The 18393-nt window shown below is 45.6% G+C and overlaps 1 protein-coding gene across 8 annotated transcripts in view; it reads right to left on the minus strand.

Moving 5' to 3' along the window:
• Positions 1–18393, minus strand: part of eps8a (EGFR pathway substrate 8a, signaling adaptor) — a 69145-nt gene that overhangs the window by 21466 nt on the left and 29286 nt on the right. For 6 of the 8 annotated variants that reach the window (XM_079531182.1, XM_079531184.1, XM_079531187.1 and 3 more), the window contains 6 exons: positions 16885–17028; positions 14517–14552; positions 6365–6403; positions 5291–5666; positions 4786–4981; positions 3679–3811 (listed from right to left, as the gene is read on the minus strand). In XM_079531182.1, coding sequence (XP_079387308.1) covers positions 3679–3811; positions 4786–4981; positions 5291–5666; positions 6365–6403; positions 14517–14552; positions 16885–17028 — 924 coding nt within the window. The remainder of the gene's footprint in view (positions 1–3678; positions 3812–4785; positions 4982–5290; positions 5667–6364; positions 6404–14516; positions 14553–16884; positions 17029–18393) is intronic. The other 2 variants (XM_079531183.1, XM_079531186.1) reach the window with 2 other exon arrangements.

Consider the following 18393-nt stretch of genomic DNA (forward strand, 5'->3'; position numbering starts at 1 on the left):
CCACATCGCAGGCATGAGTCATTCATTTAAAGCTGGCCAATCAGAACGCAGCGTGTTTGTGCTCAACGGTACCTTGACCTCTGACCTTCAGGGGGGAGGGGGGTGGTCAGAAGAAGACCTGCAGGTAGAAAACAAGACACCACCTGACCAGCTGAATAACACCATAAAGATGTTGGCTCCAAAACTATGGAATGAACTTCCCATTGCAGTCAGAACTACAGACTCACTCCCAATCTAAACTATGGAATGAACTTCCCATTACAGTCAGAACTACAGACTCACTCCCAATCTAAACTATGGAATGAACTTCCCATTGCAGTCAGAACTACAGACTCACTCCCAATCTAAACTATGGAATGAACTTCCCATTGCAGTCAGAACTACAGACTCACTCCCAATCTAAACTATGGTATTAACTTCCCATCACAGTCAGAACTACAGACTCACTCCCAATCTAAACTATGGAATGAACTTCCCATTGCAGTCAGAACTACAGACTCACTCCCAATCTAAACTATGGAATGAACTTCCCATTGCAGTCAGAACTACAGACTCACTCCCAATCTAAACTATGGAATGAACTTCGCATTACAGTCAGAACTACAGACTCACTCCCAATCTAAACTATGGAATGAACTTCCCATTACAGTCAGAACTACAGACTCACTCCCAATCTAAACTATGGAATGAACTTCCCATTGCAGTCAGAACTACAGACTCACTCCCAATCTAAACTATGGAATGAACTTCCCATCACAGTCAGAACTACAGACTCACTCCCAATCTAAACTATGGAATGAACTTCCTATCACAGTCAGAACTACAGACTCACTCCCAATCTAAACTATGGAATGAACTTCCCATTACAGTCAGAACTACAGACTCACTCCCAATCTAAACTATGGAATGAACTTCCCATTACAGTCAGAACTACAGACTCACTCCCAATCTAAACTATGGAATGAACTTCCCATTGCAGTCAGAACTATACAGACTCACTCCCAATCTAAACTATGGAATGAACTTCCCATTGCAGTCAGAACTATACAGACTCACTCCCAATCTAAACTATGGAATGCACTTCCCATTGCAGTCAGAACTATACAGACTCACTCCCAATCTAAACTATGGAATGCACTTCCCATTGCAGTCAGAACTATACAGACTCACTCCCAATCTAAACTATGGTATTAACTTCCCATCACAGTCAGAACTACAGACTCACTCCCAATCTAAACTATGGAATGAACTTCCCATTGCAGTCAGAACTATACAGACTCACTCCCAATCTAAACTATGGAATGCACTTCCCATTGCAGTCAGAACTATACAGACTCACTCCCAATCTAAACTATGGTATTAACTTCCCATCACAGTCAGAACTACAGACTCACTCCCAATCTAAACTATGGAATGAACTTCCCATTACAGTCAGAACTACAGACTCACTCCCAATCTAAACTATGGAATGAACTTCCCATTGCAGTCAGAACTACAGACTCACTCCCAATCTAAACTATGGAATGAACTTCCCATTACAGTCAGAACTACAGACTCACTCCCAATCTAAACTATGGAATGAACTTCCCATTGCAGTCAGAACTACAGACTCACTCCCAATCTAAACTATGGAATGAACTTCCCATTGCAGTCAGAACTACAGACTCACTCCCAACCTTCCGCTGTAGTCTGAGAACCCACCTCTTCAGACTCCATCTTTGCCCGTATAGCACTTGCCTTAGCCTCGACGACCTTACAGGCGTATGCAAAAATAGCAGATCTACAAGCTCACAACGCTCGTTGTGAGCTTGTAGATCGGCTGTTTTCAAACGGCTGAAATGTAATCTATAGAGCGTCGCAGCCCTGCCCCCCTGCGAGGGCACCGGGAAATAGTGCCCCATTCATTTCCCCCCCATAGACGTTTCAAAAGGTATTTATTTAAAGCCCAGTTGACAAATCATGACAATAAACACTTTTTTTTTTCTTTTTGGGCCGAACAGATAATTAGAAAAACGGAAAACACTTTGTTGTTTTTCTTCTTTCTAATTAGCGGGACTGCGAGGCTCCGTCGGGCTGAAGTGGTTCATGCATGTTAAAACACTTTGTTGTTTTTCTTCTTTCTAATTAGCGGGACTGCGAGGCTCCGTCGGGCTGAAGTGGTTCATGCATGTTAAAACACTTTGTTGTTTTTCTTCTTTCTAATTAGCGGGACTGCGAGGCTCCGTCGGGCTGAAGTGGTTCATGCATGTTAAAACACTTTGTTGTTTTTCTTCTTTCTAATTAGCGGGACTGCGAGGCTCCGTCGGGCTGAAGTGGTTCATGCATGTTTTGTAATAATACAATTCATCTAGTTTTCTAATAAATGCATTTATTAGAAAACTAGATTTTGTTTAATATTGTAAAAAGTGAAATATTTGCCCCCGAGATGTAGTGGAGTCAGTGTTGTTTTTGGCGACTAAATCTACAGTTGATTCAGTCGACTAAAATGTATTTTGGTAGGCCTTGATGCCGTCGTAATGACTGTTTTTACACTTGCTGAAAATAGCAGATCTACAAGCTCACAAGCGTGTAGATCGGCTATTTTCAGCATGCAACCAAGTGTAAAATGACTTCTACTGGATCTCTTGTCCACTAGTCCCTTCCTGACATTTTAGTCTAGTTTTTATTGGTTGACGAAATCGTCAGTATATTTAGTCTTAGTTTTAGTCATGACTCATAGCTTGGTTTTTATTTAGTTTCCATGTAGTTTTCGTCAGTGGAAAAGGGTAGTAGACGGACATTTAGTTTTAGTCGACAAAAACAACACTGAGTGAAGTAGGGCCTCACTCACACGGTCGCAACAGATTGCTGTATGCTTGTTGTATACAAAGGGTGTGACACAGCTCGCCCCAATGCATTTCCAATGGGAGTCACATGGTTTGACACAACATTTGTGTTGTATGAGGGGGAGGGGTGCAGTCGAAATGCACTCCCTGTTGCAGTCAGAACTGCAGCATCACTCCCAATCTTCCGACCCACCTTTTCAGACTCCATCATGGCCCATAGCACTTATCCTACCCCCTTAGATAGCACTTTTTAGACTTAGATAGCATTTGAAACAGACTTATAGCATGTCATGTAGACAGCACAATAATTGCATTGTATATAGTCATAGCACATCATAGTAGCCTACATATGTATAGCATAGTATAGTATATATGCATAGTTAATATGTATAGTGTCATTATATAGATATGTTCTAGTTACGTTCTTAGCTTACGCATGTTTCTTGATAAATGCATTTTATATATGTGATGTATTCCCATACTTTTGTTCCTGCCTAATGTAAATCGCTCTGGATTAAGAGCGTCTGCTAAATGCCTAAATTGTAAATTGTAAATTGAAACACAGCCGAAAGCCATACAACAGCTAGTAGTCCAAAATGTGGACCGCAAACCATGTGACTTCCATTGGAAATGCATTGGGGCGGCCATGACACTCACAACATTCATACAACAAGCATGCATCAATGTTTTAAAGGTGTGAGTGAGGCCTAGGAGTAAAAGTAGTGGAAATTGGAGATACTCAAGCAAAGTACAAATACCTCAAAGTGTACTTTAGGTAAATGTACTCTGTAGTACTTTAGGTAAATGTACTCTGTAGTACTTTAGGTAAATGTACTCTGTAGTACTCACTCACCTCCAGAGCAGCTTTCTGGACCGTCACCTGACTAAACACTCTGGCGCCATCATCTGGACACACTGTTTTTAGCTCCTCCTTGTTGAGAGAGAACAGCTGAGCTCCTGTTAGAACGCCCAGACTGGTGATGGTGCTGAGAGAGAGACATAGAGAGAGACAGACAGACAGACAGACAGACAGACAGACAGACAGACAGACAGACAGACAGACAGACAGACAGAGAGACAGACAGAGAGAGAGAGAGAGAGAGAGACAGACAGACAGACAGACAGACAGACAGACAGACAGACAGACAGACAGACAGACAGACAGACAGACAGACAGAGAGAGAGACATAGAGAGAGAGAGAGAGAGAGAGAGAGACAGAGAGACAGAGAGACAGACAGACAGACAGACAGACAGACAGACAGACAGAGAGACATAGAGAGAGAGAGAGAGAGAGAGAGAGAGAGAGAGAGAGACAGACAGACAGACAGACAGACAGACAGACAGACAGACAGACAGAGAGAGAGAGACATAGAGAGAGACAGACAGACAGACAGACAGACAGACAGAGAGAGACATAGAGAGAGAGAGAGAGAGAGAGAGAGAGACAGAGAGACAGAGAGACAGACAGACAGACAGACAGACAGACAGACAGAGAGACATAGAGAGAGAGAGAGAGAGAGAGAGAGAGAGACAGACAGACAGACAGACAGACAGACAGACAGACAGACAGACAGACAGACAGACAGACAGACAGACAGACAGAGAGAGAGAGACATAGAGAGAGAGAGAGAGAGAGAGACATAGAGAGAGAGAGAGAGAGAGAGAGAGAGAGAGAGACATAGAGAGAGAGAGAGAGAGAGAGACATAGAGAGAGAGAGAGAGAGAGAGAGAGAGAGAGAGAGAGAGACATAGAGAGAGAGAGAGAGAGAGAGAGAGAGAGACAGAGAGAGAGACATAGAGAGAGAGAGAGAGACATAGAGAGAGAGAGAGAGAGAGAGAGAGAGAGACAGAGAGACATAGAGACAGACAGACAGACAGACAGACACGTCATCAGGAACTATCCACACATCAGGAAGTGTCAATGCGTCCGCGGGGGACAGAGGAACTAATTAAACTCACACGGGGCTGAATCCTTTGGCCTCCAGCCAGGCTCTGACCTCATCGGGGGCGGAGTCGTAGGTGACGCTGGCCGAGGCGGGGTGGCGCGCCGCCGGCCCAGAATGCACCTGGTGGTGCATCTTCTTCTGCGCGCTGCGGCCCAGAGTCAGCCTGGTCATCAGCTCATCCTGAACCTCCTCCATGTTGGACTTCCTCCCTGAAAGATATGGTACAAATTAAACCTCCTCCATGTTGGACTTCCTCCCTGAAAGATATGGTACAAATTAAACCTCCTCCATGTTGGATTGATGAGTGGTCAAGAGTCAAGAGTTCACATTTGAAGATTTTCCCTGATGTAAAAATCATGATCCGTCCAATTCTAACCGAAGATTATGTTTTTGATTAGTTTTAGTCATCATAGCTTAGTTTTCATTTAGTTTCCATTTAGTCAGTGGAAAAAGGTAGTCGACGAACATTTTCCGTCTTAGTTTTAGTCGACGAAATCAACACTGCATCCATGACTCACGGTTAACGGGCGCGTGGCGCTGGTTGGCGCGCTGCTCCCTCATGGTGACATTGCCTGGGTCTCCACCGGGGGCGTTGTTGGCGACCGGGGGGGGGAGGGGAGGGCTGGGAAGCCTGGCCGAGGGGGCCGGAGCAGGAGGGGGGAGCATGGGGGCCGCGGGCGGCATGGGGGGGTGGTGGTGGGTTGCGCTGGGCATCGGGTGGTGGTGGGTCGCGCTGGGCATCGGGTGGTGGTGGGTCGCGCTGGGCATCGGGTGGTGGGTCGCGCTGGGCATCGGGTGGTGGGTCGCGCTGGGCATCGGGTGGTGGGTCGCGCTGGGCATCGGGATGTGCGTCGAGGGGGGCATGGCTGTGGCCGCTGTCTTCATGGTCTGTTTCTGAGGGAAAAATGAAAAATAAATCAGACCCTTCTGAACTGAGCGGTGCTGTGTGTGTGTGTCAACTTTTACCCACTTGAACCGTAAATACTTTTAGTCATCAATAGCAGATCTACAAGCTCGTAGCGTGGCACAATCCCTGGAGCTTGTAGGTCCCTGGAGTGGAACAACATATTTTCAACATAGATACATATAGAAACATAGGGTTTAACCCTGTGAGAACCACTGATATAGAAACATAGGGTTTAACCCTGTGAGAACCACTGATATAGAAACATAGGGTTTAACCCTGTGAGAACCACTGATATAGAAACATAGGGTTTAACCCTGTGAGAACCACTGATATAGAAACATAGGGTTTAACCCTGTGAGAACCACTGATATAGAAACATAGGGTTTAACCCTGTGAGAACCACTGATATAGAAACATGAGGTTTAACCCTGTGAGAACCACTGATATAGAAACATAGGGTTTAACCCTGTGAGAACCACTGATATAGAAACATAGGGTTTAACCCTGTGAGAACCACTGATATAGAAACATAGGGTTTAACCCTGTGAGAACCACTGATATAGAAACATAGGGTTTAACCCTGTGAGAACCACTGATATAGAAACATACAGATACATGTAGAACATAAAATAGGGTTTCGTAAATACTAATAAATAAGCAAAGCTTCTCAAAACAACTTCCTTACGTTGGTCTCCTTTACCTCGTTCAGCTCTCCCAGTAATTGCTGGAAGGGTGAAAAAAAGAAGAAATGAAATGAAATGAAATAGGAGGCGATAATGAAGTGGGGGTGGGGGGGGGCATGTTAAGGCCGATACATGCTTCTTCCGACGTGGGAATAGATCGGCTTGGGACGGGCTTTCTGGGCGGGAACCCCTTTTGGTGTTTTAACTAAGTGATATACTTTAGCTATTGAGACAGGATCACAACCTAGTTATCCGATCTCCATCGCCTCCGTTTCCGAACAAATGTAAGGTCGGGACGCCAGAAGGAGCATGTATGGTGTTCACACTCACAGCATCACCGCAAACTGTACTGAGACATGAAACGAACACACCACAAACTGTACTGAGACATGAAACGAACGCACCACAAACTGTACTGAGACATGAAACGAACGCACCACAAACTGTACTGAGACATGAAACGAACGCACCACAAACTGTACTGAGACATGAAACGAACGCACCACAAACTGTACTGAGACATGAAACGAACGCACCGCAAACTGTACTGAGACATGAAACGAACGCACCGCAAACTGTACTGAGACATGAAACGAACGCACCGCAAACTGTACTGAGACATGAAACGAACGCACCGCAAACTGTACTGAGACATGAAACGAACGCACCGCAAACTGTACTGAGACATGAAACGAACGCACCGCAAACTGTACTGAGACATGAAACGAACGCACCGCAAACTGTACTGAGACATGAAACGAACGCACCGCAAACTGTACTGAGACATGAAACGAACGCACCACAAACTGCACTGAGACATGAAACGAACGCACCACAAACTGCACTGAGACATGAAACGAACGCACCACAAACTGCACTGAGACATGAAACGAACGCACCACAAACTGTACTGAGACATGAAACGAACGCACCACAAACTGTACTGAGACATGAAACGAACGCACCACAAACTGTACTGAGACATGAAACGAACGCACCGCAAACTGTACTGAGACATGAAACGAACGCACCGCAAACTGTACTGAGACATGAAACGAACGCACCGCAAACTGTACTGAGACATGAAACGAACGCACCGCAAACTGTACTGAGACATGAAACGAACGCACCGCAAACTGCACTGAGACATGAAACGAACGCACCGCAAACTGCACTGAGACATGAAACGAACGCACCGCAAACTGCACTGAGACATGAAACGAACGCACCGCAAACTGCACTGAGACATGAAACGAACGCACCGCAAACTGCACTGAGACATGAAACGAACGCACCACAAACTGCACTGAGACATGAAACGAACGCACCACAAACTGTACTGAGACATGAAACGAACGCACCACAAACTGTACTGAGACATGAAACGAACGCACCACAAACTGTACTGAGACATGAAACGAACGCACCACAAACTGTACTGAGACATGAAACGAACGCACCACAAACTGTACTGAGACATGAAACGAACGCACCACAAACTGTACTGAGACATGAAACGAACGCACCACAAACTGTACTGAGACATGAAACGAACGCACCACAAACTGTACTGAGACATGAAACGAACGCACCACAAACTGTACTGAGACATGAAACGAACGCACCACAAACTGTACTGAGACATGAAACGAACGCACCACAAACTGTACTGAGACATGAAACGAACGCACCACAAACTGCACTGAGACATGAAACGAACGCACCACAAACTGTACTGAGACATGAAACGAACGCACCACAAACTGTACTGAGACATGAAACGAACGCACCACAAACTGTACTGAGACATGAAACGAACGCACCACAAACTGTACTGAGACATGAAACGAACGCACCGCAAACTGTACTGAGACATGAAACGAACGCACCACAAACTGTACTGAGACATGAAACGAACGCACCGCAAACTGTATTGAGACATGAAACGAACGCACCGCAAACTGTATTGAGACATGAAACGAACGCACCGCAAACTGTATTGAGACATGAAACGAACGCACCGCAAACTGTACTGAGACATGAAACGAACGCACCGCAAACTGCACTGAGACATGAAACGAACGCACCGCAAACTGCACTGAGACATGAAACGAACGCACCGCAAACTGCACTGAGACATGAAACGAACGCACCGCAAACTGCACTGAGACATGAAACGAACGCACCGCAAACTGCACTGAGACATGAAACGAACGCACCGCAAACTGCACTGAGACATGAAACGAACGCACCGCAAACTGCACTGAGACATGAAACGAACGCACCGCAAACTGTACTGAGACATGAAACGAACGCACCACAAACTGTACTGAGACATGAAACGAACGCACCACAAACTGTACTGAGACATGAAACGAACGCACCACAAACTGTACTGAGACATGAAACGAACGCACCACAAACTGTACTGAGACATGAAACGAACGCACCACAAACTGTACTGAGACATGAAACGAACGCACCACAAACTGCACTGAGACATGAAACGAACGCACCACAAACTGCACTGAGACATGAAACGAACGCACCACAAACTGTACTGAGACATGAAACGAACGCACCACAAACTGTACTGAGACATGAAACGAACGCACCACAAACTGTACTGAGACATGAAACGAACGCACCGCAAACTGTACTGAGACATGAAACGAACACACCACAAACTGTACTGAGACATGAAACGAACGCACCGCAAACTGTACTGAGACATGAAACGAACACACCGCAAACTGTACTGAGACATGAAACGAACGCACCGCAAACTGTACTGAGACATGAAACGAACGCACCGCAAACTGTACTGAGACATGAAACGAACGCACCGCAAACTGTACTGAGACATGAAACGAACACACCACAAACTGCACTGAGACATGAAACGAACGCACCGCAAACTGCACTGAGACATGAAACGAACGCACCACAAACTGTACTGAGACATGAAACGAACGCACCACAAACTGTACTGAGACATGAAACGAACGCACCACAAACTGTACTGAGACATGAAACGAACGCACCACAAACTGTACTGAGACATGAAACGAACGCACCACAAACTGTACTGAGACATGAAACGAACGCACCGCAAACTGTACTGAGACATGAAACGAACGCACCGCAAACTGTACTGAGACATGAAACATACGCACCACAAACTGTACTGAGACATGAAACGAACACACCGCAAACTGTACTGAGACATGAAACGAACGCACCGCAAACTGTACTGAGACATGAAACGAACACACCGCAAACTGTACTGAGACATGAAACGAACGCACCGCAAACTGTACTGAGACATGAAACGAACACACCGCAAACTGTACTGAGACATGAAACGAACGCACCGCAAACTGTACTGAGACATGAAACGAACACACCGCAAACTGTACTGAGACATGAAATGAACGCACCGCAAACTGTACTGAGACATGAAACGAACGCACCGCAAACTGTACTGAGACATGAAACGAACGCACCGCAAACTGTACTGAGACATGAAACGAACGCACCACAAACTGTACTGAGACATGAAACGAACGCACCACAAACTGTACTGAGACATGAAACGAACACACCACAAACTGTACTGAGACATGAAACATACGCACCACAAACTGTACTGAGACATGAAACGAACGCACCGCAAACTGTACTGAGACATGAAACAAACTGTACTGAGACATGAAACGAACACACCACAAACTGTACTGAGACATGAAACGAACGCACCACAAACTGTACTGAGACATGAAACGAACGCACCGCAAACTGTACTGAGACATGAAACCAACGCACCGCAAACTGTACTGAGACATGAAACGAACGCACCACAAACTGTACTGAGACATGAAACGAACGCACCGCAAACTGTACTGAGACATGAAACGAACGCACCGCAAACTGTACTGAAACTGCACTGAGACATGAAACGAACGCACCACAAACTGTACTGAGACATGAAACGAACGCACCACAAACTGTACTGAGACATGAAACGAACGCACCGCAAACTGTACTGAGACATGAAACGAACGCACCGCAAACTGTACTGAGACATGAAACGAACGCACCGCAAACTGTACTGAGACATGAAACGAACGCACCGCAAACTGTACTGAGACATGAAACGAACGCACCGCAAACTGTACTGAGACATGAAACGAACGCACCGCAAACTGTACTGAGACATGAAACGAACGCACCGCAAACTGCACTGAGACATGAAACGAACGCACCGCAAACTGTACTGAGACATGAAACGAACGCACCGCAAACTGCACTGAGACATGAAACGAACGCACCGCAAACTGCACTGAGACATGAAACGAACGCACCGCAAACTGTACTGAGACATGAAACGAACGCACCGCAAACTGTACTGAGACATGAAACGAACGCACCGCAAACTGTACTGAGACATGAAACGAACGCACCGCAAACTGTACTGAGACATGAAACGAACGCACCACAAACTGTACTGAGACATGAAACGAACGCACCACAAACTGTACTGAGACATGAAACGAACGCACCACAAACTGTACTGAGACATGAAACGAACGCACCACAAACTGTACTGAGACATGAAACGAACGCACCACAAACTGTACTGAGACATGAAACGAACGCACCACAAACTGTACTGAGACATGAAACGAACGCACCACAAACTGCACTGAGACATGAAACGAACGCACCACAAACTGCACTGAGACATGAAACGAACGCACCACAAACTGTACTGAGACATGAAACGAACGCACCACAAAATGTACTGAGACATGAAACGAACGCACCACAAACTGTACTGAGACATGAAACGAACGCACCACAAACTGTACTGAGACATGAAACGAACGCACCACAAACTGTACTGAGACATGAAACGAACGCACCGCAAACTGTACTGAGACATGAAACGAACGCACCGCAAACTGTATTGAGACATGAAACGAACGCACCGCAAACTGTATTGAGACATGAAACGAACGCACCGCAAACTGTATTGAGACATGAAACGAACGCACCGCAAACTGTACTGAGACATGAAACGAACGCACCACAAACTGCACTGAGACATGAAACGAACGCACCGCAAACTGCACTGAGACATGAAACGAACGCACCGCAAACTGCACTGAGACATGAAACGAACGCACCGCAAACTGCACTGAGACATGAAACGAACGCACCGCAAACTGTACTGAGACATGAAACGAACGCACCGCAAACTGCACTGAGACATGAAACGAACGCACCGCAAACTGTACTGAGACATGAAACGAACGCACCACAAACTGTACTGAGACATGAAACGAACGCACCACAAACTGTACTGAGACATGAAACGAACGCACCACAAACTGTACTGAGACATGAAACGAACGCACCACAAACTGTACTGAGACATGAAACGAACACACCACAAACTGTACTGAGACATGAAACGAACGCACCACAAACTGCACTGAGACATGAAACGAACGCACCACAAACTGCACTGAGACATGAAACGAACGCACCACAAACTGTACTGAGACATGAAACGAACGCACCACAAACTGTACTGAGACATGAAACGAACGCACCGCAAACTGTACTGAGACATGAAACGAACACACCACAAACTGTACTGAGACATGAAACGAACGCACCGCAAACTGTACTGAGACATGAAACGAACACACCGCAAACTGTACTGAGACATGAAACGAACGCACCGCAAACTGTACTGAGACATGAAACGAACGCACCGCAAACTGTACTGAGACATGAAACGAACGCACCGCAAACTGTACTGAGACATGAAACGAACACACCGCAAACTGCACTGAGACATGAAACGAACGCACCGCAAACTGCACTGAGACATGAAACGAACGCACCACAAACTGTACTGAGACATGAAACGAACGCACCACAAACTGTACTGAGACATGAAACGAACGCACCACAAACTGTACTGAGACATGAAACGAACGCACCACAAACTGTACTGAGACATGAAACGAACGCACCACAAACTGTACTGAGACATGAAACGAACGCACCACAAACTGTACTGAGACATGAAACGAACGCACCGCAAACTGTACTGAGACATGAAACGAACGCACCGCAAACTGTACTGAGACATGAAACGAACGCACCGCAAACTGTACTGAGACATGAAACGAACGCACCGCAAACTGTACTGAGACATGAAACATACGCACCGCAAACTGTACTGAGACATGAAACGAACACACCGCAAACTGTACTGAGACATGAAATGAACGCACCGCAAACTGTACTGAGACATGAAACGAACACACCGCAAACTGTACTGAGACATGAAACGAACGCACCGCAAACTGTACTGAGACATGAAACGAACACACCGCAAACTGTACTGAGACATGAAATGAACGCACCGCAAACTGTACTGAGACATGAAACGAACGCACCGCAAACTGTACTGAGACATGAAACGAACGCACCGCAAACTGTACTGAGACATGAAACGAACGCACCACAAACTGTACTGAGACATGAAACGAACGCACCACAAACTGTACTGAGACATGAAACGAACACACCACAAACTGTACTGAGACATGAAACATACGCACCACAAACTGTACTGAGACATGAAACGAACGCACCGCAAACTGTACTGAGACATGAAACAAACTGTACTGAGACATGAAACGAACACACCACAAACTGTACTGAGACATGAAACGAACGCACCACAAACTGTACTGAGACATGAAACGAACGCACCGCAAACTGTACTGAGACATGAAACCAACGCACCGCAAACTGTACTGAGACATGAAACGAACGCACCACAAACTGTACTGAGACATGAAACGAACGCACCGCAAACTGTACTGAGACATGAAACGAACGCACCGCAAACTGTACTGAAACTGCACTGAGACATGAAACGAACGCACCACAAACTGTACTGAGACATGAAACATACGCACCACAAACTGTACTGAGACATGAAACGAACGCACCGCAAACTGTACTGAGACATGAAACGAACACACCACAAACTGTACTGAGACATGAAACGAACACACCACAAACTGTACTGAGACATGAAACGAACACACCACAAACTGTACTGAGACATGAAACGAACGCACCACAAACTGTACTGAGACATGAAACAAACGCACCGCAAACTGTACTGAGACATGAAACGAACGCACCGCAAACTGTACTGAGACATGAAACGAACACACCGCAAACTGTACTGAGACATGAAACGAACGCACCACAAACTGTACTGAGACATGAAACGAACGCACCACAAACTGTACTGAGACATGAAACGAACACACCACAAACTGTACTGAGACATGAAACGAACACACCACAAACTGTACTGAGATATGAAACGAACGCACCACAAACTGTACTGAGACACTAGCATCCCTATAGAGCGTCGCAGTCCCGCCTCCTACCCTGGACCAGGAAATGATTCTCCGTTCATTTTCCTCATAGACTTTTCAGAAAGTATTTATTTAAAGACGTTTACGCCGCGGACAAAGACAACTGGAGTCGTGACAAATCATGACAACAAACACAATTTTTTGGGCCGAACAAATAATTAGAAAGAAGAAAAAAACGGCAGGTTACAACACTTTTTTTGTTGTTTTTCTTCTTTATAATTATTTGTTTGGTCCAAAATATTGTTTGTGTTGTCATGAGTTGTCACGACTCGAGTTGGCTTTGTCCGCGGCGTAACCGTCTTTAAATAAATACTTTAAGAAATGTCTATGAGAATAATGCATTGGGTTTCATTTCCTGGTCCAGGGTAGGGGGCGGGACTGCGACGCTCTATTCTGGGGCGAGCATTTGACCCAGAATGGCCGATCTACAAGCTCACAACGCATCGTAGTGTAGATCTACACAAGCTCACAACGCATCGTAGTGTAGATCTACAAGCTCACAACGCATCGTAGTGTAGATCTACAAGCTCACAACGCATCGTAGTGTAGATCTACAAGCTCACAACGCATCGTAGTGTAGATCTACAAGCTCACAACGCACCGTCCAAACATCACAGCATCACAGCAACTCAACTAAAGAGCAGATCTACAAGTCCAGCTATAGGCTCAGGCCTACCTTGAACAGCTCAAACTCCTTCTTTGGCATCATGAGCTTTGGTGTCAGATGTGGGAGAATATTAATATTAAACAATATAAAACAATGGAATAAATGGGAAATATATAAAACAATAGGACAGTACAATAAATATGACGACATAATGACCTCACATAATGGAATAGGTTGTCATGGTGACATAAAATACAGCAACCTTCCCTGTGTTTCTACACTGGTCCACCCATCGACTGATCTAATATACGGCAACCTTCCCTGTGTTTCTACACTAGTCCACCCATCGACTGATCTAATATACGACAACCTTCCCTGTGTTTCTACACTGGTCCACCCATCGACTGATCTAATATACGACAACCTTCCCTGTGTTTCTACACTAGTCCACCCATCGACTAATCTAATATACGGCAACCTTCCCTGTGTTTCTACACTGGTCCACCCATCGACTGATCTAATATACGACAACCTTCCCTGTGTTTCTACACTAGTCCACCCATCGACTAATCTAATATATGGCAACCTTCCCCGTGTTTCTACACTAGTCCACCCATCGACTGATCTAATATACGACAACCTTCCCTGTGTTTCTACACTAGTCCACCCATCGACTAATCTAATATACGACAACCTTCCCTGTGTTTCTACACTGGTCCACCCATCGACTGATCTAATATACGGCAACCTTCCCCGTGTTTCTACACTAGTCCACCCATCGACTGATCTAATATACGGCAACCTTCCCCGTGTTTCTACACTAGTCCACCCATCGACTAATCTAATATACAGCAACCTTCCCTGTGTTTCTACACTAGTCCACCCATCGACTGATCTAATATACGACAACCTTCCCTGTGTTTCTACACTAGTCCACCCATCGACTAATCTAATATACGGCAACCTTCCCTGTGTTTCTACACTAGTATATATAACCTCACAATGAGGTCATATCTTCCCTTCTTCTCTGGAGTCCTGCCTCAAAGCAGACCAGAGGTAGAAAACTGTCTTTCCCTGATGTCATCGCTAGGGACACATGATGTCATCGCTAGGGACACATGATGTCATCGCTAGGGACACATGATGTCATCGCTAGGGACACATGATGTCATCGCTAGGGACACATGATGTCATCGCTAGGGAAACATGATGTCATCGCTAGGGACACATGATGTCATCGCTAGGGAAACATGATGTCATCGCTAGGTACACATGATGTCACCGTTGGGAACACATGATGTCATCGTTAGTAGGGACACATAATGTCATCGCTAGGGACACATGATGTCATCACTAGGGACACATGATGTCATCGCTAGGGACACATGATGTCATCGCTAGGGACACATGATGTCATCGCTAGGGACACGTGATGTCATCGCTAGGGACACGTGATGTCATCGCTAGGGACACGTGATGTCATCGCTAGGGACACATGATGTCATCGCTAGGGACACATGATGTCATCGCTAGGGACACATGATGTCATCGCTAGGGACACATTATGTCATCGCTAGGGACACATGATGTCATCGCTAGGGACACATGATGTCATCGCTAGGGACACATGATGTCATCGCTAGTAGGGACACATGATGTCATCGCTAGGGACACATGATGTCATCGCTAGGGACACATGATGTCATCGCTAGGGACACAGGCATCAGTAAGCAGGAACTGGGGATGGCAATGAAGGACCGGGAAGTCTGGCGTGGCATTGTGGAATCCATGATCTCGACCGTGGTCGAAAAAATGATGATGAGGACGAGTCAAAATGTTGATAAAAAAGCCTTAAAAAAGTTACTCTGTGAAAATTTGATTGATTGATTGAATACTTAATTGGCATAAATGTAATTCCGTACAGGGTCCAGTACAGGGTCAAAGGTCAAACACGCATTAAAGGGATCATCGGGAAAAAAAGTCCTTTGCGTTCTTGTTTCCATTCAGGTACTGGGTATTCAATTCATGAACGTATGATGTCTGACTGTAGCTCCGCCCCTTTATGATTGTATACGGTAGCTCCGCCCCTTTATGACTGTATACTGTAGCCCCGCCTCTTTGACTTTATACTGTAGCTCCGCCCCTTTATGACCGTATAATGTAGACTGTAGCTCCGCCCCTTTATGACTGTATACTGTAGCCCCACCTCTTTATGACTGTATAATGTAGCTCCGCCCCTTTATGCCCGTATAATGTAGACTGTAGCTCCGCCCCTTTATGACTGTATACTGTAGCCCCACCTCTTTATGACTGTATACTGTAGCTCCGCCCCTTTATGACTGTATACTGTAGCTCCGCCCCTTTGACTGTATAATGTAGCTCCGCCCCTTTATGACTGTATACTGTAGCTCCGCCCCTTTATGACTGTATACTGCACCTGTATGGTGTGACTGTAGACCGGCTCCGCCCCCGCATCGTTCTGATTGGCCGATCTGGTGACTTCCAGGATGTTGTTTGGCACGTAGCCCGAAGCCCCGCCTCCGTTTCGGACCTTCCACCACTGCTTCCTGTCGTCGACCACCTGACAGGAAGGAGCAGTGCATTGTGGGAGATTAATAGGCAGATTGTACGAAAAAAAATCACACCCGTGTGAACTGAGTGGTGTAAGGTATTATATAGCCTGATCAGCTGTGTTCTGACGTAATGTCTGACGTAATGAAATCATCAACCGTCAGTGGTGCTCAACCTTTTTCATGTCAAGGACCCCCAGAATTATCTCTATTGGGCCACGGACCCCCATCTCAAAATATGTAGTTCCAGGGACCCCCCAGAAGCAAATATTTTAGTTAAAAATGTTCGCTCTGAAATATATATTCAAAGATTCGCGCCACATTTTCACGACTTTTCAAAAATAGCAGACCTACAAGCTCGTAGCGCGCCACTCGGTGGCGCGCTATGAGCTTGTAGATCTGCTATTTTCCAATAGCTAAAAGTATAACATAATGCTTAAAACACCAACAGGGGTTCCCGCCCAGAATGGGTTAATGATCACCTTATCGATCAGGCTTATCGAGCCGGGTTCTCATCGAGACCATGTTCCATAACTCCATATGCTATTGACAACTATGGTCCGCTATGTTCCATAACTCCATATGCTATTGATAACTATGGTCCGCTATGTTCCATAACTCCATATGCTATTGAGAACTATGGTCCGCTATGTTCCATAACTCCATATGCTATTGATAACTATGGTCCGCTATGTTCCATAACTCCATATGCTATTGACAACTATGGTCCGCTATGTTCCATAACTCCATATGCTATTGACAACTATGGTCCGCTATGCTCCATAACTCCATATGCTATTGAGAACTATGGTCCGCTATGCTCCATAACTCCATATGCTATTGACAACTATGGTCCGCTATGTTCCATAACTCCATATGCTATTGACAACTATGGTCCGCTATGTTCCATAACTCCATATGCTATTGAGAACTATGGTCCGCTATGTTCCATAACTCCATATGCTATTACAATTTAGGCATTTAGCAGACGCTCTTAATCCAGAGCGACTTACATTAGGCAAGAACAAAAAAGCATGGGGATACATCACATATATCATTTATCATGAAACATGCGTAAGCTAAGAACGTGATGGGAAGTTCATTCCATAGTTTTGGAGCCAGAAGGGAGAAGAGTTTGGGACGTGTGGAGCGTCTATGGTCCGCTATGGGCCGTTATGCTCCATAACTCCATATGGTATTGATCCATAGGGTACTCCATAAGCTTGTGATCGGGTTTTCTTTTCGGGTATCGGGTTTCGAGCTAAAAAAATTACCAAATTGATCTTCTTTTGAAAAAAGCAGATCTACAAGCTCACAACGCGCCAGAGCTGGTAGATCTGCTATTGGTCCCGGGGTGACATCAAATGATCATTAAA

Source organism: Electrona antarctica (assembly GCF_951216825.1).
Source record: "Electrona antarctica genome assembly, contig: scaffold_58, whole genome shotgun sequence".
Classification (NCBI taxonomy): Eukaryota; Metazoa; Chordata; class Actinopteri; order Myctophiformes; family Myctophidae; genus Electrona; species Electrona antarctica.